This window comes from Macrobrachium rosenbergii, chromosome 52, assembly GCF_040412425.1.
Source record: "Macrobrachium rosenbergii isolate ZJJX-2024 chromosome 52, ASM4041242v1, whole genome shotgun sequence".
In the NCBI taxonomy this organism is placed as follows: domain Eukaryota; kingdom Metazoa; phylum Arthropoda; class Malacostraca; order Decapoda; family Palaemonidae; genus Macrobrachium; species Macrobrachium rosenbergii.
In genome coordinates this window covers 3,578,856-3,601,401 of record NC_089792.1, presented here as the reverse complement: position 1 = coordinate 3,601,401, position 22,546 = coordinate 3,578,856, and the positions used below count along the sequence as shown (strand labels likewise).

Here is a 22,546-nt window from a genome sequence, read left to right as displayed (position 1 = left end):
TTTTAGGGGTCCCATTTGCAGTATCTGCTGAGATATGCCTCTATTGGGCTCGTGAAACACTAATACGCAAGTTACTGCAGTTTCAGAATGAATATTCAATGCTTTCCACAGATATTTAGGGGGGTCCCATTTGCAGTATCTGCGAAATCAGTAGTAAGGCAAGGGAGTATCTACCATTTTTCTCAGTTTTGCATTTTTGCAGATACTGCAGTTTTCCATTTTAGAGCAAATTAGGAATTTTTCCTATATTTTCATAACTAAACTCCAGCCCCCTCTCCTCCCTTCCATACCGTCAAGTCACAGTCACTTCTATTGGCTGTGAGTAAAAATAATGACATGATGAACTTTGCCCTTGAAAATTTAGGCCAACGGAGAATTTCTGAAATATGATTGAATATGGAACCTGTGGTAGATACATGAACAATAACCGCGTGAAATACCTCTCTGTTATTTGTTTTTATTGTGAAGAGATGGACTTCATTACCGGGGACTATAAACACTTGAGAGTTGAGAAATGGCCTACATGGTTGACGTTAACTTTAATGCAACTAAAAAAAATTATTCTTGCATTTTTAATGACATCTTGCCCTTTTTATAATAAAAGTCCTATGTAATTGATAAAAAATTTTCATAATAAAAGTCCTATTGTAACTGCTAAAAAATATTTGTTAATCTTGGTCTTCTTATATGTTTATTAGTCTTGATTTATTTGTCAGCATTGAATCGAGGTTTCTCAGTTACTCGTAAAAATTCATATTGTCATATAAATAGCAGAATCAGATTCCTGAGGACAAGAAGATGAAATCATGTTTATGACTGTCATTTATGTTTTTCTCACCTCTGTACACTATATTTTTTAATTTTTAATTTGTATTCTCAGAATGATGGTAAATTTCATTTTTTTTTAAATTACGGCTTTTAACGCAATGTCATGATAAAATCATCTTGAAAAAATTAAAGGACGTCTGTATCTCATTAGCAATTATTGCACCAGACCGATTAAAATCTATTAACTCTTAGAATTCTCTCTTTATTTTTTGAATATAGTGATCCTTTAGATTAAAAAAACAAACATTGATAGCCAACCTAATTCTCTCTCTCTCTCTCTCTCTCTCTCTCTCTCTCTCTCTCTCTCTCTCTCTCTCTCTCTCTCTCTCTCTCTCTCTCTCTTCAAATGAAAACAGTCTCAAGGTTTTGAATTTCTTATGTTTAGAAGTTATCAAGATTTGCACACTTGGATCTTTTAGTTCCTAATGCATTTTCTCATTTCAAATTATTTTTTTAATCAAAATCTCCAGTTTTGATAACTGTCTTTATTAGGAACAAATAACAAGCAGGTGTAGCTCTTTTAAAATTGTAATAACTCTCTTTTTATTAAGAACAAATAACAAAACAGGTAGCCATTATTATATTTAAAAAGAGAGCCTCAATGCAACTGCTTCAAGTTCATTGACACTTCCATACATACTTGCATCCGTATCCGTATCAATCTTCGGCAATAGAGAAAAAAGATTGAAAGTAGGCAGGAAATTAAGATAAAGATTTGAATTAGGCAGGAAATTAAGATAAAAGATTGAAAGCAGAGAGGAAATTAAGATAAAAGGTTTAAAGTAGGCAGGAAATCGATCAGCTTGTCACCACGGGAAATTTGCTTGATTTAGACTCTGTTAACCCATGTGCTTTTGAAAAGCAGACTAATCCAAGTTCCCAGCAAAATCTAGGACATTTGTTTGCTGAAGGAATTAGCTGAACTGGATTGTTAAACACAGCTACTACGAAATTCTCGTCTATATTCAATTTGGAATGAGAACAGATGTGAAATGCGCACGCGCAGTAATAATAATAATAATATGTACTAGCCTAATGTTAAGTGTTTATAACAAGTTTTGTAGTCTATATCCTATTGAGCATTTATTATTACTATTCAGAAGATGAATCCTATTCATATGGAACAAGCCCACCAAATGGGCCATTGACTTGAAATTGAAGCTTCCAAAGAATATTATGGCGTTCATTTGAAAAATTAACAGAAGGCAAAAGGAAATACAGAAAGAAGAAATCAGTTATTAGAAAATAAAAAATAAATTAACAAGTTTATAAATAAATAGATGAAAATTTAAGTAAATTGTTGGGATACAAGAATGTTTTTTTAGGATAGTAATGCGTTCGCATCTTCGCGTGAAGGAAAATGTTGGGCATCTAATCGCTATGTTTAAACTTGGGTAATATTCCGCCATTGATTTAAGATTGAATTTTGACAGCCATAAGGATGAGACTGATTTTGTTTCATCGGGTATTGGAGCTTCATTTTTATTTAAATTTATTTATTTTTTTTTTTCAAGTAACTAAAGAAAATCTTGAGCAACGACGCTGAAACTGAACCGTTCAAGTGTGATGTAAATTTCACCATTCTTTGTTATTCTCGTTTGTCTTTTTTCGTTTGTCTTTCGTTTGTCTTTCATTAAACTATATATATATATATAAATATATATATATATATATATATATATATATATATATATATATATATAATTTTTTTTTTTTTTTTTTTTTTTTTTTTTTTTTTGCCATCCAAAGGAAGAACGGCAGATTGGCCTTGACTGACGTATGCTGCCCTAAAATGGAAGACTGCAGTATCTGCAAAAATACAGATTTGGTAGATACTCTTGCATTAATGATTTTGCAGATACTGCAAATGTGTCCCCCTAAATACTCGTGGAAAGCATTGAAGAATCATTCTGAAACTGCAGTAACTTGTGTATTAGTGTTGCACGAGCCCAGTAGGTGGCATATCTCAGTTTCGAAAATTTTGCAGATACTGCAGTTTTCCATTTTAGGGCAGTATGGTTCAACAGTGGCCTTTGCTCTCCCCTCACTTAATATGACATAATCAGTTATTATTTTTGTTGGCAGAATTACGAAAAAGTAACAAATATGTTTCCGGATTTGAAGATATGATGTTTTAACTGCTTATATATTTACATCACCTGCAAATTCATTGTGGTGATGAAACCACAGCCATTCGGACAAGACTTGAATTTCAGGACATAAACTGGTATCTTCTGTCATCTCTCTCTTCCTAGAAACCTCTTTGATAGCTCCCACAAGTTTCCACATGTAAATTTGCACCGACTAAAAGTTTCTAGACAAAGGTAACTGGCTGTGTTGATACCTAGAAATCCAGTTGGCCTTTATACATTGAAAAACATCACGACCTTTGCCTGAGCTCAAAATAACAAGAGGCTTTATTAGTTGCTTGTCCATCTTGATTATAATAAGAAAATAGACTGAGATTTCCTGGGAATGGGAGGAATTGCACTAAAATTATAGGTTAATACCGCCATCTTCTTCTGCAACGACGTGCTGTTGATGTAGTGAATGAATTAACTTTACAGCGCACGTAGTAGCTTGTGAATATAACAATACTTGAATAACAAACTTATTTATTCTGGATTCCTTAAGTTAGAGTAGACCGCTTTGTTAGTTGCAGTTTTATCTTTGATGTATATTAACAAATACTGATTTAAGACTTTCACATATAAGACAACACGTAGTAGCAGCACGCCGAAGATATTACAGTAGGTCACACTGGCCATTTGACACGAGAGAGGATTACTTCACACTCTTGACGTCCCTTGTGCTGCGTCTTTCTGGTAGAGAGGTTGAATATTTCTTTGGGTGCAGTTGCTCGCGCTGTTGTGCAATAGGACAGAGAACCTGTAGAGGCCATTGCTTAAGAACTGATAAATAATCTTTGGTAGGAGGGTTGTGCCGTCAGTGAACCTTACTCGGTGCAATGTAGGCATTGCTTCAGGTTCTTTGCAGCGTCCCTTCGGCCCCTAGCTGCAACCCCTTTCGTTCTTTGTACTATACCTCCGTTCATATTCTCTTTCTTCCATCTTACTTACCACCCTCTCTTCACAATTGTTTCAAAATAATTTTCAGCGCTGAATGATTTCATGGGTCCCAGTGCTTGGCCAGTGGCCTAAATGTTATATTCAGTTTTATATTCAGTTCGGTATTGAAAGTGAGGCTGAATATCATTAGAGAATCGTTTGCTAGTGTGTTAAGAATTCTACAGAAGACTTGAAAGTTCAAGAGTACCATAGGAATTCAGCTAACAAAAACTTTACTTTTGGCTTCTGCCTCAAGAGTACTTTTGCTTTATTCAGCGAAGAAGCGATTTTTTTTTCTGAAGCAATAATATAGCTGGATCGAATTTTGTGGTGTGCAGTCATAGCAGTTCCCGTGACTAGTCAATACCTATTTCTTCTTCTAATTCTCATTGACTTATAATCTATTGTTAGGGTATATTTTTGAAGTGAAAGAAAATAATTGTCATCGATAGCGAAAACGCGATTTAAGATTATAAATGTTTTTTCGAACTTGATTAAATGTTATTCAGACTTAAGAAGTAAAAGTTATTCAGATTTAGGAAGTAAAAGTTATTCAGACTTCAAGAAATAAAAGTTATTCAGACTTAAGAAGTAAAAGTTATTCAGACTTCAAGAAGTAAAAGTTATTCAGACTGAAGGAGTAAAATTTATTCAGACTTAAGAAGTAAAAGTTGTTCTAGCTTGAGAAATATAAGAATGATCAGTTGTAAGCATGATACCATTAATGTTATGAGGACATTAAAATTTTTTTAAAGTTTCACTGATTATTACCTCTTAATATCAGTAAAAACAATAGCTCCTCATTGCAAGGAAAACCAGTCCATATTATACATTTGTTTCTCATAAATGAAATAGTAGTGGGTAAGTTTACCAAAAAGCCTTAGCAAGGACTTACTGTCTCAAGGTAGATTTTCAGAAGAATTTGTCGGAAGAAATAAAAGATTTTCAAGAGAAAAAATTACAGTATTAAAACTGCAGAACTTAAAAATCTTGGGTATGAAATAATTCAGTAAAATGTTCACTTTTTTGCTCACAAGGTGGGCCATCATTTAAAATGAATAAGGGTAGCCTATATCTGTACAGTATTGCAAAAAGTACATAGGTATCATTTGTTGAATTCGCGGACTTGTAAGTATTTCTACTGAGAATTAAATATGAAAAACAGATTGCCATCAAAATCTTTTTAAGTTTATCAGAATCAAAGGTGGTTGAATGGACACAGTTATATTATTATTACTATTAATTCAGAAGATGAACCCCTATTCATATGGAACAAGCCCACCAAAGGGGCCACTGACTTGAAATTCAAGCTTCCAAAGAATATTAAGGTGTTCATGTGAAGGAAGCGACAGAAAATAATAAGAAATAAAGAACGAAGAGATCTGCTATTAGAAAGGGAAGCATAAATTAACAAATCAACGAATAAATAGATCAGAATGTAAGAAAATTATTAAAATACAAGGAGAATGGTTTGAGAGTAGTACTTCAGGGGTATGGAAACAAAACAAAGTTACCAAAGGCTGTCGAATTTTTGGCAATGAAGGAGCTGCTGTTTGTAAACATTGCTCTACTTAATTTTTAAGGATTACTTAGTCAAATATGGTATCATAGTGCCTCAGGAATAATCTAAATCTCTCGACCTATTCTTAATAGATTGTTAACGATTCACTTAGATTTTCCGCATCGTTATCAAATCCCACTGAGGGATGGATGACATTGGTAATAGATTTTATATCAACTCTGAAGGAAGTGTTTATTTTGAATGTCATTTAGATTTTATATCATCTCTGGGGGCGATATTTATTTTGAATATCATTTGTACAGATTTCATTTGCTGAAGTGATGTGGCGCGAATTTTTTGAGTTCTGATTTCTGATCGTTTACCAGCTCTCCCAAACATCCTTGATTCCAACAAAAGCACTGCTTTCTAGTACTTTCTTCGAGAACTGCAGTAGAAATCTGGCTTGATGACAATGAACGTTTTGAGAGTCCAGTTACACCACCCACTGCACATTTTTTTTTTTTTTTTTTTTTTTTTTTTACTTTTTCTCAGACCGCACCACATTTGAGCAAAGCAGAGAACATGTCACCATCATAGACAGACATATTTTTATTCCATCTTAATCGAAGGTTTTTTGAAGAATAGTGAATTCTGGGATGATTTTTTTTTTCGATTCTCCGTAATAGAAATTGATGTGTGCGTTATAAATTAGAGATATATATAGATATTGACGTTTAATGAATGTATGAATTTCATGTATATATCGATTTTTACGTAAAGTATTTCTTTAATGAATTTGTTTACAAGGTGGTTGTCAGCCAGAGATGAAAAATGACATAGCCTTTTGTTTATATATAGTTCCAGCCTCTGTTTAGATAGTTAGGTTTGACCCTGGGTCAACTGTCCCGCCTCCTGTTGTAACATTAATGCCCTAATTACATGCCCCAGAATTTGGTATTCTTGGACAGTGAAATTCAAACACTACTTCTCTTTTAACTCTTAAGTCATTCCCAAGAACTCCCTGTGTATTCCTTTTTCTGTACCTATATCCTCTTATTTAAAAAAAACATACCATTAATAAATGATACTTCTAAGTAATCTATCACTGAGTCACGGAAATTTTCTAAATTTGAAATAAGTAATAGCCAAGCAATACCTGGAAACAACATCCTACCTGCATTTAAAACAGCTTTGGTATAATCGTGCCTTTTTTTCTCTAATTTTTTTTTATACTCCATCAGACGCGTGATTGTAAGGTTTTTCACCTAGATTTTTCTGTTTAGTTTTCAGTACATTAGATGATGCATTGTTTCAATATTTTTTTTTACTTCATTTTACAAAGATATGGTACGTTCTGTCCTCCAGCTAAATTTTCAAAAAATGCAAAAATATTATGGTAAACCAGAGACATATTTTCAGTCACGGAATTTGAGGAATCTACCCTATCTTGATTTTTTGACAAGTTTTTTTTTTTTTTAGATTTTTGGCTAAGACTTCTTAGAACCCATGTAAAAAAATAAGACTTTCAGTTGCAACATTCCAAGTAACGTGTCGTATTGCTAAAGATGTTCATTAAGAGAGAAAAAGAGCATATATTTAAAAAAAATATATATACAACTTTATAACTTTCAAAAAATCCATTTTTGTTTGGATAGTTTTTTTAATAATCTCTCTAAATCATTTCACGTATTCCCGAAAGATTTCTTAATAGATTTTTTTTTTTACTTGTGCTAATTTGTTGGTTTGTCATTTTGCAATTTGAGGCCTCATATATGCTGTCATAATTCATAATTATTAAAACCAATCTTTGATATTCTCGCCATTTTTACATATTAGCAGTTGTAGTTATAATTAAAATAGCATTATCGATAACAAAATCAGTTCCTTCATTATCATCATTAACTTTATCACAATAAACGTAAAACGTAAGCGTTTTTAGCATTATAAGTGATTTCATTGACGTCCTTTAATAAACGCAAGCAAATTTTCCTGCGGAAATGACCAGGTCGAGCGGCCTCAGAGAAATCTGCAAGCAATATGAACCGCTTCCACTCCTGGAATATTGTCACTGAAGTCCAGTGTAAGAAAAAAATATATAACTTTATATATATAACGTTCTTTATCCCTTTTTAGATGTTAAATGATGTACTCCCCCCCCAAAAAAAAAAAATCTCCTTCCTGAAGTTACTTTCACGCGTTGTAGAAGATGCAGCCATCAGCTGGTTTCTGGGCTTTTGCGCAGACGCGTGAAGGTACTTTCACGCGTTGTAGAAGAACCAGCCATCAGCTGGTTCCTGGGCTTTTGCGCAGAGGCGTGAAGGTACTTTCACGCGTTGTAGAAGAACCAGCCGTCAGCTGATTCCCGGGCTTTTGCGCAGACGCGTGAAGGTACTTTCACGCGTTGCAGAACCAGCCGTCAGCTGATTCCAGGCCTCTGCGCAGACGCGTGAAGGCAACTTGACTCTCTCCAACATCCCTACTTTTGACAAACAGATTCTTTGAAGTGTCATAGAGTAGGCTTTAGGTGTTTTAAACATTTTGTTCGTGTGTAGGAGTAAAGAGTTTCAGCATTCGGTGTTAGGTGGCTTTGCCCTCTCTCTCTCTCTCTCTCTCTCTCTCTCTCTCTCTCTCTCTCTCTCTCTCTCTCTCTCTCTCTCTCATTCTACCTTTTGATCGTAGGTTTCTGTTTTAAGGGGCGGGAGGATGGGTAAGGAGTAAAAGGGGTCCATTTCATTCCCAAATTTAAAAAAAAACAAACTCACCTTGTGTGCAGTCCCATTTACTCTTCACGTCCTCTTCCGAACATAGTTTTGTTTTGTTTTTCCTTTTTTATTTTCTTTTTAAATCCTTTTAATAGCTTCTTTTTTTTTTAAGGGCCAGTGCCCTTCAGTGATCCTGATCATTGTGTAGTTTATGAATGAACAGGCAGACTTAAGGTGTTGAGATGTATAATTTTGAGGTCATTTATGTAATATATATATATATTATGTATATATATATATATATATATATATATATATATATATATATATATATATATATATATATATATATATTTATTTATTTATTACGCATTCAAAGCAGGACATAAAAATTACTTCTCTAAATTTAGAATATAAGAATTTCACCTTTAAAACAGTAACCTTTAATAAGTTTTATTTGTAATGAAATGTAACTTATCGAATTAAAATAAAAATTAACTTGCATCACAACAAACTTAACGTCTGTGTTGTAATTTTTGTAGAAACCCATTTTTTTTTTTTTTTAGTTCATACTTTTTTTTTGTTTCATTGTTTTTTCATTAAAATTATTTTCCTGATTTTTTTACGGATTGGTCACGCTTTTTATGTTTGTTTTCGCCAATTTTATTTATTTTATGTTTACCTGTGTATACTTTTTTCTCTTTTCAGTGATTTTGATTTTGGTTTTTTGACTCCTATTAAATCAGTAATGTTCACTATCTTTTCGTTTATTTATTAATTCATTATAGAGTTCTGATTTTTCCCCTTGTTTATATTCCTTTCCCCAACAGTGCTCCATTTTTTATGATTTCCTCATTGTGTATGCTAGCTTCTACAAAAAAAAGCCACGATGCATCTTGTTCTGTGTTATCTAATGACAATGTCGTGCGTACATTAGAGAATTCGGCCGAGCACAGGTGTCAGTCAAAGCTAGCCCCGTCATCCTGCGCCTCTGTCCAGCCCAGGCATTCTCAAGCAGTGCCGTTCTCATCACTTTCAACCTGAATTAAAATTTGAAGCCTGTCTGTGTTGATCAACTAACCCCTGGTTGTTGTTCTCCCCCCACCCCCAGTATGTAGTGAAATGTGTGATCATTGCTGTTAAGACAATTGGCAACATAATGCTCGTCACGTACATACTTCAGTTCATGTTTGCTGTCATTGGAGTGCAGCTTTTTCAGGTAACAGAAAGTCTGCATGCCTGTCTGTCTCTGTCTCTGTCTCTGTCTGTCTGTCTGGAATCTTGCCTCTGCATGGACCAGTTGTACTTGTAGTGATGCATGACCAAAAAAAAAACGAAGGTATGGCTTGCGCTTAATACAGCTGCTCTCTGAAAAATACGTCAAGAGAAAAAAAAATGAAAAAAATTGACTTTTACATTGGGTCTTAATGATAAGATGGAATTTTCAATGCCTGGAGAAGATTACCAACCTGGCCTCCTCTTTTCGAAAGTGGCCCACCTCCTCCGCGACTTTCCTTTTTCAAGAATATGTGCACTAAAGGATAAAGAAATACTAGGAACTCTCCTTTAGCGCGCTGACGACTGAAAGACAAGTTTTTGGAAGAACAGCTTTCGAAGCAGGAGTTCCCAAGGGTAGTAATCCAGCCCAGATTCTTACGTGCCTGTTACTGCTACCACGCATCATGCAATGAGTCTGGCAGATAGATTTTCAAGTTCAGGAGAATATTATTCTTATTGATGTTGGATAACACACTTATTTTGTCATAAAAGGTACACAATTAGGAGCCAAAATTAACGCCATAATGATTGTTTGGGATATACCTGGCGTCCATTACTGTAGCACTGAAATTCTCTCGCAGTGTCTGTGAAAGATCTGCGACATTGAGAGTTGTAGAGGTGTTGTTTGTAATAACAAATCAGTATTATAGAATGACAGCGCAAATATGATGGAGTGAGGGACTGTATTATCCAGAAGAGTAACTGCTTTTCGTTTACTAAATTTCTTCCCGTAGGCGGTTAGTGCCGTAAGTGCACCTCATGTGGTGCACTGTAGGCGTTACTTCAGGTTCTTTGCAGCGTGCCTTCGGCCGCCAGTTGCAACCCCTTTCGTTCCTTTTACTGTACCTCCTTTCATTTTCTCTTTCTTCCATCATACTTTCCTCAACCCTCTCCTAACATCGTTTATCTCCTGTTACACCTTTCTGACCTTTTACTGTCAATTTCCGTTTCAGCGCTGAATGACCTCATAGGTCCCAGTGCTTGGCCCTCGGCCTAAATTCTATATTCAGTTCAGTTCGGTTCAGTTCAATTCTCTTGTAAATTTGCGCTGTCGTAGTCTTAAAAAATATTATAGGAAATCATTGAAGCTGTCTACGTCTCTCAGTAAATGGTGGAGCCTCTTCCTGACAGCTGTGGGGAATGTCGATTTACAGTAATGGATTTCCAGATTTTTTTTCTTAGGCAGAAATTTCTTCTCGGCGTTTATCCCCATTCATGACCCGTTTTATTCAATGCTTTCCCGAGAAGAGGAAAACTGAAAAGAGCTGAAAAGAGAGAGAGAAAAAATTAGATATGAATCACTTTGGTGTGGTCATGATGGAGATATTGAACTTAGGATTTCAAAGAGAAATAAAAAATTTTTTGTAGGACGAGTCGCGATGCAATTTGATCATCAGGACACTATTTTGACAGACTCTCGTCTTTTATAGAATATAATTATATATGTGTATATATATTTTATGAAAAGTTTTTTTAAACAGAATTTTGCCATTTAAGTGAACACTTATGATTAAAATGATGTTCTTTGATAACATCCAACTTCAATACGACTAGGGAATTAAAAAAAAACATGGCTGGCGTATCCTACTTCCACAATATATGCCATTCGATGAAACTTTGGCTTCCATGATTTTCCTCTCTCCATTTCTTATTTTGAAACCCCAGCACATTTATGAAATCTATTCTCATGCACCGTTGTTTCTCTGTTCGTATAGATATATATATATATCTCTCTCCCCCTGTGCACTACCCTCCCTCCCCTGTCAAGAAATCTATCCCCTACCCCCAAGGACATACTTCATTATATTCCTTTTAATAAGCTTATTTATATAAATCAATTTTTTTAAATGCTTTTTTATTTTAAACGGCGGTTTTGTGGTCAGCGACGACACTGAAATCATTTCACTTCTGGGCAGGAAAGGAAAGATTTTAAGTGTTCATTTGTATTAACTTTTTCACATAATTCAGTTATTACAGGTAACATTGTAACATACTTAAGAGTCAAGATGTACCTTAATATTTTCCTCGATCTTTGAGTAATTGTAGATAAGACTGAAAAGTATGGTCGGTTGGAAACGTGTTATTCAGTTAGCAAATTAGTTTAAATTAATTTTACTTTGTAATCGATGGTTAATGTAAATGTTTAAATGAATACCTACGTAGTGATTTCTAATGCAGAATGGAAGACGAGAGCTGGATATCGTTGAAATCGTCATAGTTATTTTCAGCCGACAAAAGGACGCGTATTTTAATACATTCCGGACGATTATTAATATAAAAAATAATGTATGATTTTGGAACCTTCGTTTTGCCTAAAAAAAATGGCTTAAACATTTTTAAGCTATGATTTCGGTCGTCTTATCAAAAAATGAGAAAGGTTTGTTTCGTAGTTTAATACCAAAGATGAAAGATCAAATTTACGTTCTTCTTGAAAGGAAAGAAAATAGTTGTGTGTGTGTTTATATATATATATATATATATATATATATATATATATATATATATATATATATATATATATATATATATATATATATATATATATATATAATATATATATATATATATATATATATATATATATATATATATATATATATATATATATATATATATATATATATATATATATAATCGGCACCTTCCTTGAAATTCATTCATTGAGATCACGAATTTAAAAAAAAAAGTCAGTCTACTTTACTTTTCAATTCGAAATGCCCACGATCAAATCTCGCCTAATCCGTAATCAGCTAAAAGCCACCTGTTTGATTATACCCAGTCAGGCTCATTGTATGACTTTGCGCGAGTCCCTCACTTTATAGTAACTCCATAAGGAATCGAGTCTTCCAAATTCATAAATTGTGTTTTGCGGTTATCTTTCAAGCGAGAGGTTTTTCAGAAATTGTCAAACGTCATTCCATTTCACATTATTATAACTCAGAAACCAAGTATCGTGAAAATTAGGGCTCGTGTTATTACAACCTTTACTCTAACAATGCTTTCTCAGAATATTGATTATATATTTGCAGTTCTGGTGGCTTGTATATTTCCAATCTTTAAAAATAAGGTGGGCGGAATACAACGGATTATTGTGGCTTGTAAGTTTCCATTTAAGAAGAAAAAAATAGAAAAAAAGTGGGGATGGGACACAACAGATTAGCTCAATGTTACTGGCTCAATCTTAAGTTATTTTTTTATTCTCTGGTAATTCCCAGTAATGTTAGACAATGTAGACAGTTATTATTAAAATCTGAAGGTGCCTTTATTCATTTTGACGTGGTTTTTACCCAGTCACAGGTAATGATAAGTCAGGAACACTTTCAAGTACTTAGCTTTTTTGAGGAATAGCTGACGACGGTATCATACCTGTTCAAGGGTCGAAAGTATCATACCTGTTCAGGGGTCGGAAGTATCATACCTGTTTAGGGTCGAAAGTATCATACCTGTTCAAGGGTCGAAAGTATCATACCTGTTCAGGGGTCGAAAGTATCATACCTGTTCAGGGTTCGAAAGTACCATACCTGTTCAGGGGTCGAAAATGCAGCTCTGTGAAATATTAATATTTTAGTGCGTGTTGCCCGTCAGAATTTCGTATTTTGGTCAAAAGGTTTTCTTTGAATCCTTTTTACTAATCACCTAAAAACTCTGCTCTAAAATTGTAACTGAATTTCATCTGTAATAAAGGTAGTAGTATTGACATGTTGACTTATATAATTGTATATTTTTGGTATCGAATTGTTGATAAAAGTATCTTTGCAAAACTGTGTGGTTTAATCAAGTAGTTTTCGTTGAAAGCTTAAAATGTACATATATATATATTTGATGTGGCTTCCTAAAGTAAATAGACTTGATTAATGTCTTCTCTATAATCAGAATTTAAGGAGGTTTATAATGTTCGTGTGTTTTGATACTAACAATGCAAAATTTGTAATATAAAAAAATTTAACGTTTCTTCCGTAATATTTTTTCCTCTTTAATATCGTGAAGTCCATTGATAAATGCGTGTAGAAAATAATCGGATTTTATGTATTTTTGCCAGTGTTAGGATTATGTATATAATGAATATATAAAATATTTTGGAGCTTCTATGATTAGGTTTCACAAAAAAAAAATGAACTTGAAAGATTTTGCTGTTCAAAATTGAATGGACCAGATGCGCAGCTCATGAATCTTGAAAAGGAGAACTTGAGTCGTCAGGATCCAAGCTTGTAATTGTACAGTGACATATATATATACTCCCACCCCTGTGAAGAATCCCTCTTATCCTGGAATCGTCCTGATGAAGACGACCTGTACTGAAGGACCTCATCCTAACATGATATCCTTTTTTGAGACACAGCTGGCCACGCCACTTTTTGGCTTTCTTTAGTGTCATCCTACGTGCCTCATATTATTATTATTATTATTATTATTATTATTATTATTATTATTATTATTATTATTGTTTTGCCAGATTCACTTCCCTCGAAGGAATCTCTCAGTGGAGAAAAGGTCGAGAAAATAAGAAACTTTTTTTGGTTAAGAAATTTATTTAAGTTCGCATGAATACAGAGTACCAAGTAAGCTCATTATTTATTTTGAATTTTTTTTTTTATTTCGGTGTTGTGTTCTTTGAGGTCGTAAAGTGATTGATAAGTGATTTTCCTGTTCTTTTATTGCATAGTTTACTGTCATTGACATTTCAAAATTTCCATTCAATTCAATTCAAATCTTCAAAAGATTCTAGACTGTTTCTTTTAAAGGCTTCTTTGCTAATTCACTTGAGATATCACAGAATTGTTTTTCAAAGGAATCAGTTTATTTAGCTTTTCAGTTTTCTTAAGAGTCTTGATGTCAAATGAACTACTGTAGTTACCAAGGCACAACGTTTTTAAGGAAGTAAAAGCTTAAAGTAGTGAACAGTCAATTCAACTAATGAGATTTTCGTTGTCTTTTATTTTCCAATATATCTTCAGGGAAAATTCTTCCGTTGTAACGATCGAGCCAAGGCTCTGGAAACGGAGTGTCGGTGAGTAGAACTTGGAACATGAATTCCAACTGTTGAATGGATCGCTTAACACGAGCTGTGAGACTTCCTGCACCTCTGTAGGCGCAGTTTTCCTCCCTCCCTTTGTGGGAACTCGTTCTCAAAATCCTGTTTGGCGTTGTGTTTTCAAGTCAAAAGGTAATTTTTACTGATTTCATCACTGGTTTCAACACCTGCGCCAATGAACCCTTCAGTAGAATCAGCCGAGCAATTTGCGTACAAAGATTGACCGAAGTCTCACACTCGGGGTAGACGATCCAGAGAGAGTTACATTACTACTTGTTTTAACCGTTTCTATTGTCTTTTAGGGGAAGTTCTTCAGTTGCAATGATAGCTCTAAAAAGGTGGAAGCAGATTGTCAGTAAGTAAAAGAATTGAAATTGGCAGTGAGTTGAATGCCGATCTCCTCCTTGCTTGAAACCCAGCCTGAACAAAAGCACTTTTTGGTATACAATGGAAGACAGATTCTGAGTGACTTTTCAGCTTGCTCTGGAAATTGGAGAGATAGATGGTTTAACTCATAGCTTGCGAAAAGGCTGAGTCCTCAGCATTTTAACGTTGATCGTACATTGGTAATGTTTTTTTTTTTTTGGCATTCTCCTCACCTGAAGTGAAACTGTTGTCTGATGTTCAGATGCAATGTATAGCAATTTAGAACTTGCTGTAAAAGTAGAACATGTATGAAACTTGGATTTGCTTTTTATAGCTTCCACATAGCAGAAACAATTAAGGAACCAGAACTTATTGTATATTCTTCGCTAAATTTAAAGTTTGACTCAACCCCCCAAAACTCATCTCGCTTTTCATACGCTCATTCTCTGGTTTTACTTTCTTTAATTCTTGTCTGCTCTCTCCCAGGGTGGGAACTGTTGCCTAAGCTCCCCTAGGGTGGGAACTGGGTCCCTTCCAACTCTCAGAAGCTGTAGTATAACATTTACTCATCTACTTTAGAATGGCAGTTAATGCAAGAATGTCTTGCACTCAAAAGGGGGTTTACATTTTGAATAAAATTTATTCTTGAATGAATAAAATTCATGACGTATCAAATATCACCATAAGATATCAAACATATCAATAAAATCAATAAAATACATGACCTTGAAAAATCACGTAAGATGTCATTATAAAAAATCAGACATTATATCAGTAAAATCCCGTACTGATAAAGAAAAAATTCTGCTTTTCCCCTCTAAAAAAAAAATTATTAAGTATACCTCGCCCTTTCTCCAAAAAAAAATCGTATAACTCTCAACCTTTCTAAAAAAAAAAAAAAAAAAACACCCTCAACCATTCTAAAAAAAAAAAAAAAAAGTATACTTCACCCTATCTAAAAAAAAATCGTATACCCTCACCCTTTCTCAAAAAAAATCGTATACCCTCACCCTTTCTCAAAAAAAAAAAATCGTATACCCTCAACCTTTCTAAAAAAAAAATAAGTATACCCTCACCCTTTCACAAAAAAAAATCGTATACCCTCACCCTTTCTAAAAAAAAATCGTATACCCTCACCCTTTCACGAAAAAAAAATCGTATGCCCTCACCCTTTCACAAAAAAAAAATCATATACCCTCACCCTTTAAAAAAAATAAAAAAACTCACGTTCTCAAAAAAAAAAACAAAAAAAAATCATATACCTTCACCCTTTCTCAGATCAGGTGACGCGAATGCCAAACATCGGTCCACAAAAAAAAAAAAAAAAAACAAGCACTCAGAGCCTGTCGAATATACATGTGTCCCAGGGCTGTTTGTGCTAAAACTTTAAAAGTTTATGATTTTCCGGTGTATCTGTTAAAAGAGCTTTGTAAATTACGGTTATGAGTGATGTGCATTACATTTTTATTTTAATTGGTTCACTACTGACAAATATATTAAATATATATATTTCTTATTGCTTGTATGGCACCCCAAAGAATGTCCTTTTCATTTTTTTTTTTTACTTTTTTTTCAGGAGTGGCCTTTCCTTCATTTAATTTTTTTTTTTTACGTATCACTTTAGTTCGGTTTTGCAGTTGTTTACATTAACATGGTCATGATTATGTATCAGTTGGTACTTATCACATAATAACATTAAAAGAGTCAATATAAAGGTTATTTAGAACATGTGACATGGACTCAATGTAACAGCAACAAAAAAAACACTACTAGTAGTTGATTATTCAAATGTATAATACTTTTAAGTGATCAGTTTCCTGCAGTATACAGTTGACAGTGTATGCATTCACTACGCTTAAATGATTTCTATACGTTATATATTGTGTAGTGCGATGTATATGTACATGTATATAAATTTTACTGTATACATGTATTCGCAATCACACTTATACCGCTGATAAGTAATTTACCTCGGTGTGTGGGAGCAAGTGCGTGCCTAAATTTTTAGTGCATACAGTATAAATACATATATATGTTTTATATATTTGTATCATATATATATATATATATATATATATATATATATATATATATATATATATATATATATATATATATATATATATTATATAATATATATATATATAATTATATATATATATATATTTACATTAATTCGTTAAATTAATCAGGCTCCCATCTTGATTAATTACATTACATTACACCCAAATCATTTCTGAAGAGAGTAATCTTTCTGTTACCCCACACAAAGTGTAGTATTTCGTAAATTGCCAAAGGTTGAATTGGTTCAGAAATATTACATAAAACAAAAGAAAAGAATACCCGTGTTTCGGCCACGTTTGATTTGCATCTTGGCGATATAGGTGGCACAGGTTTGGACAACACAAAATTAACTATGTTTCCAGAGTTTTTTAATACAGTATGTATATATATATATATATATATATATATATATATATATATATATATATATATATATATATATATATATATATATATATATATAACTATATATATATATATATATATATATATATATATATATATATATATATATATATATATATATTTATATAACTATATATATATATATATATATATATATATATATATATATATATATATATATATATATATATATATATATATATATATTTATATAAACTATATATGTAGGTATATATGTTTATATATTTATATATTCTTTATATGTATACTGTATATATCTGTATTATATGTACATATATGTGTATATTAACATTATATACATACACATACATGTGTATATATGTATGTGTGTATATATATACAGATGTGTGTGTTCGGTTATTCATTTACACAGCGACTTGTCAATCAGTTACAACGACACAGAATATGGTTTCATGAATAAGCATGTGACATCCGAGGGGAATAGGTATTCGCCAGATCTGCACAGAAGATTGTCTATTTAACATGAGAAATAAATTGTATATATATATATATATATATATATATATATATATATATATATATATATATATATATATATATATATATATATATATATATATATATATATATATATATAATATCGAGGTATCATCATTTAAATCCAAAATGCGAAACCGCGCATTTTAAGTTCTGGGCACACCATACCGCCATCAATATACAAGCTTGTGTTTACATCTGAATATTGTCTAACTTTTCTCTTTTGTTAATTCCGATTCCGTTGTTAGCAGGTAATCTGTTGTTTTATGTCTTCCCGTTTGTTTTTTCTTTCCTAGTGTATGCTTTTATTATCAAGTCCAGTAATCGTAAGGTTTAGAAAATCTAGAATTCCTTTTACGCAGGATAGCAAGTCGGTTCACGACAGCTCAAAATGATAAGATTTAGCAAATGTATTCTTGCCTTTCATGCAATCAAAGTCTTTCTTGGACGTGTGACTGAAGTTGATCCACAGAGTTGATTTGCTGAGGATGTTAAAAAAATTAATCTGGAAGGAAATCTAATTGCCGTTCCCCTTGCATTCAAAAGTAATTTTTTTAAATTTTTATGTAAAGTGATCCCACTGTTGAAAACTGGAGCAAAACTTGTACTTTTCCTCGGTGATAGATTGGTACCATATCGGTTGGGATTGTTGAGCCTTTGTTAAAAGAACTTCGTTAGAGCCTCAGAGTAAAAATTAAGACGGTTTCAGAGTTTTCAGTAAGACATACCACGCTCTTAACCGTTGGTAATTAAGATAGTCATTCAGCTGTAAGAAGTATAATTGCTTTTTGCCTTTGCGCCGTTCCTCTGTTTTTGGTGTCTTCCCGAATTAATGCTTCAAAATCCTCATCTTTTCTAGAGCTTGGAGAACTAAGGAATGACATTCTAAAACTTCTTACTTTGCAATTGCATTGTTGACTTAAATTTTACAAGAATGTCCCCCGATTATTTATTCCGTGACGCCGGCACAGGAAAACAACTGCTAAATTTGGGTTAACTTTTCTAATCCATACTGTAATATAATAAAAGTGTATTTGGGTTATCAAGTGGAACACAAGATTTAGGTTAAGACGTAAATTGTTTTTACTGGATGCTTAGTCTTTATTTTATAGTGAAAAAGAAAAAAAAACCGCGTTTTATTCACAAAACTAAGACGATACGCCTTGCTTGGATATTTCTATTGGAAAAAACGTAAGTAAGTGCAATTTTTGCATATTATATATATATATATATATATATATATATATATATATATATATATATATATATATATATATATATACACACACACATTATATATATATATATATATATATATAATATATATATATATATATAATTAAAACAGCTTTTAATCTAAACGTTTATTCATCTTATAACAACGATCTCTTCATGATAAACATTCCTTTAATACAATTTCTTATCCATCAATGTTAACGGGAATCCCAAACGCTAAAAAAAGGTGTATTGTACAATTCCTTCCATGTCACTGTATCAGTCATTAATATTTTCAGCAGTCTGTATTAAAAATCATAGTCTCTCAAATTGTAATATGATGACCTTGAAAAAAAAGTTGATGACCTAATCTAAACAAAAGAAAGGTTTTGAATTGTTTCCAGCTACCGTTGTCCCAAGATTAATGTCACTAATGATTGATATCAAAAATATTTTGTGAATTGTCTCGCAGAGGTCCCTCTATTAATTCTCTGCCGTCATTGCAGGGGCCAGTATGTTGTGTACCATGATGGTGACATAACAAAACCAATGGTGGAGAAAAGAGTATGGGAGAAAAATTCATTCCACTTCGATAACGTCGCCAAAGCTATGCTGACGCTGTTTACGGTGTCAACATTTGAAGGCTGGCCTGGGTATGTATGTGGGAAATCCCTCAATTCATCACCAGTTGGTACCTTCTGTGTCACATCTTCATTTCCCATTTCTGTGTCGGGGTCGATGTTTCTGACAGCTCTCCTCCTCAACCCGGCTTGGTCAAACACACCTTCCTCTGACAATTGTTTGTCTCTCAGGTCTTCTCTAACTACATCCATCCACCCTCGCTTATTCGGTATTCCTCTTGCTCACCCACCAGGCACCTCCATCTGCATCACTCTCCTCCCTGACGTGTCTCTTCCCTTCTCATCACATGGCCATACCACTGCAGTCTTCTTTCCCGGGCCTTCTTTGATAGTTCTACGACTTCAGTAGTTCCTCTTATTCTTTCATTTTTGATCCTGTCCATTTTTTTGTTACTCCACAGATCCACCTGAGCATTTTCATCTCTACCGCATCCAATTTCTTCTCTTGCACTCTCTTTACCTGGCCATGTTTCTGCTCCATACATTAAAGCTGGTCTCACTGCTGTCTTATACATTCTTCCTTTAACCTTTATGTTGATTTTGCGGTCGCACAAGACACCTGACATCTTTCTCCAGTTTTTCCATCCAGCCTGCAACCTTCTGTGTCACGTTATCCGTTGATAAATCTTCATCAGAATCTGCACAGGTTTACTGAGATTTTGCAAGTTCGTCTTCCTCAGAATCTGCACAGATTTACTGAGACTTTGCAAATTCGTTTAAACTTTCTACAACACTTGTCATCTTGCGCTGAAATTTTCAGTTTTTCATACAGATTTGACATACTTCCGCCCCCTTTCTAAGAAGAGGTGTTAAATCTTACACTGAAATTTTCAATTTTCACACTGATTTGACATACTTCCACCCCCTTTCTAAAAAGGTATTAAATCTTGCACTGAAATTTTTAATCTTCAAACAGATTTGACACACTTCCGCCCCGATATTAAGAAGAAGTATTAAATATTGCACTGAAATTTTCAATTTTCATACTGATTTGACATACTCCCGCCCCCTTTCTAAAAAGGCGTTAAATCTTGCACTAAAATTTTCAGTTTTCATACTGATTTCTAGACCCCTTTCCAAGAAAAGGTGTTAAACCTTGCACTGAAATTTTCAACTTTCACACAGATTTGACATACTTCCACCCCCTTCCTAAGAAGAGGTGTTAAGCCTTGCACTGAAATTTCCAATTTTTATACAATTTGACATACTTCCGGCCCCTTTCCAAGAAGAGGTGTTAAACCTTGCACAGAAATTTTCAACTTTCACTCAGATTTGACATACTTCCGCCCCTTACTAAGAACAGGTATACTGAACATTCTGCCGAATTCTTCCAGGCTGCTGTACGTGTCCATAGATTCCAACACAGAAGATGTAGGACCAGTCTACAACTACCGCCCCATGGTGGCTGTGTATTACATCATCTATATTATCATCATCGCATTCTTCATGGTCAATATCTTCGTCGGTTTTGTTATCGTTACTTTCCAAAGTGAGGGTGAGCAAGAGTACAAGAACTGCTGTCTGGATAAAAACCAGGTTGGTAACATTTAATAGTTATATTATCTCTGAGGATAGTGACGCAGTTGTTTGGTTAAATTTACTTATTGGACATCTACAAAGCAAAAGGATTTTTTTTTTTTTTTTTTTAAATTTGAAGCTTTTAGTTTATGCATACATTTCTTTCAAGTGGATCTCTTTTTGTTAACAATATTCTCGTCTGAAATCGAATGATAACTGTAACTGTAACCTAACTATAACTAATTATAACTATAACTAAATTTTTATGATTTGTGTAGGCTATTGTATCCATTTCTGTACACTCGAAATATAAGGCTTGGTTGTACCTTAATGTCAACATACCAGAGTGTGTTCAATTCCATATTCTCTCTTCCCCGTAGAGGGGTAGTGCCATCAGTGAACCTCACACACTGCACTGTAGGCATTACTCAGGGTTCTTTGCAGCGTCCCTTGGGCCCCTAGCTGCAACCCCTTTCATTTCTCTTACTGTACCTCCGTTCATATTCTCTGTCTTCCATCTTACTTTCCACAACTTTTCTCAACAATTGTTTCAACGTTATTTTCGGCGATGAATGACCTCATAGGTCCCAGCTTAGCTTGGCCTATGTCCTAAATTTTATATTCGAGTTCCAAGTCCTTGATCCCTCTTTTACAGATTACATTCCAGTTTATATATTCCAGTTCCAGTTGCGTGATCCCTCTTTTACAGATTACATTCCAGTTTATATATTCCAGTTCCAATTGCGTCATCCCTCTTTTACAGATTACATTCCAGTTTATATATTCCAGTTCCAATTGCGTGATCCCTCTTTTACAGATTACATTCCAGTTTATATATTCCAGTTCCAAGTCCGTGATCACCCTCTTTTCTAGACTTCATTCCAGTTCCAATTCCGCCATCCCTCCTTTTACAGATTACATTCCAGTGTATACATCCCAGTGCCAATTCTGTAATCTCCCTCTCTTTACAGAGAAACTGCATAGAATTTGCCTTAAAAGCCAAACCAGTGCGAAGGTACATCCCCAAAAATAAATTCCAATACAAGATTTGGTGGTTTGTCACGTCGCAACCGTTTGAGTACGGCATCTTCGTACTCATTATGCTCAATACTATATCCCTGGCGATGAAGTTCCGAGGAGAGCCGGCGGCGTACACGCATGCGCTGGACATCCTCAACCTCATCTTCACGGCTGTCTTCGCCCTTGAGTTCGTCCTCAAGATCATGGCCTTTAGGTTTAAGGTAAGAGGTGTTTCCCTTCCGCGATCTCTCTCTCTCTCTCTCTTCTCTCTCTCTCTCTCTCTCTCTCTCTCTCTCTCTCTCTCTCTCTCTCTCTCTCTCTCTCTCTCTCTCTCACACGATAAGCGATCTCTCTCTCTCTCTCTCTCTCTCTCATACACACACACACGA

The 22,546-nt window shown here is 33.9% G+C and overlaps 1 protein-coding gene across 1 annotated transcript in view; it reads left to right on the top strand.

Moving 5' to 3' along the window:
* Nucleotides 1-22,546, top strand: part of LOC136833836 (muscle calcium channel subunit alpha-1-like) — a 698,390-nt gene that overhangs the window by 610,575 nt on the left and 65,269 nt on the right. The window contains 4 exon segments of the mRNA XM_067096136.1: nucleotides 14,712-14,764; nucleotides 19,485-19,631; nucleotides 20,954-21,155; nucleotides 22,109-22,378. Of these exon segments, the coding sequence (XP_066952237.1) occupies nucleotides 14,712-14,764; nucleotides 19,485-19,631; nucleotides 20,954-21,155; nucleotides 22,109-22,378 (672 nt within the window).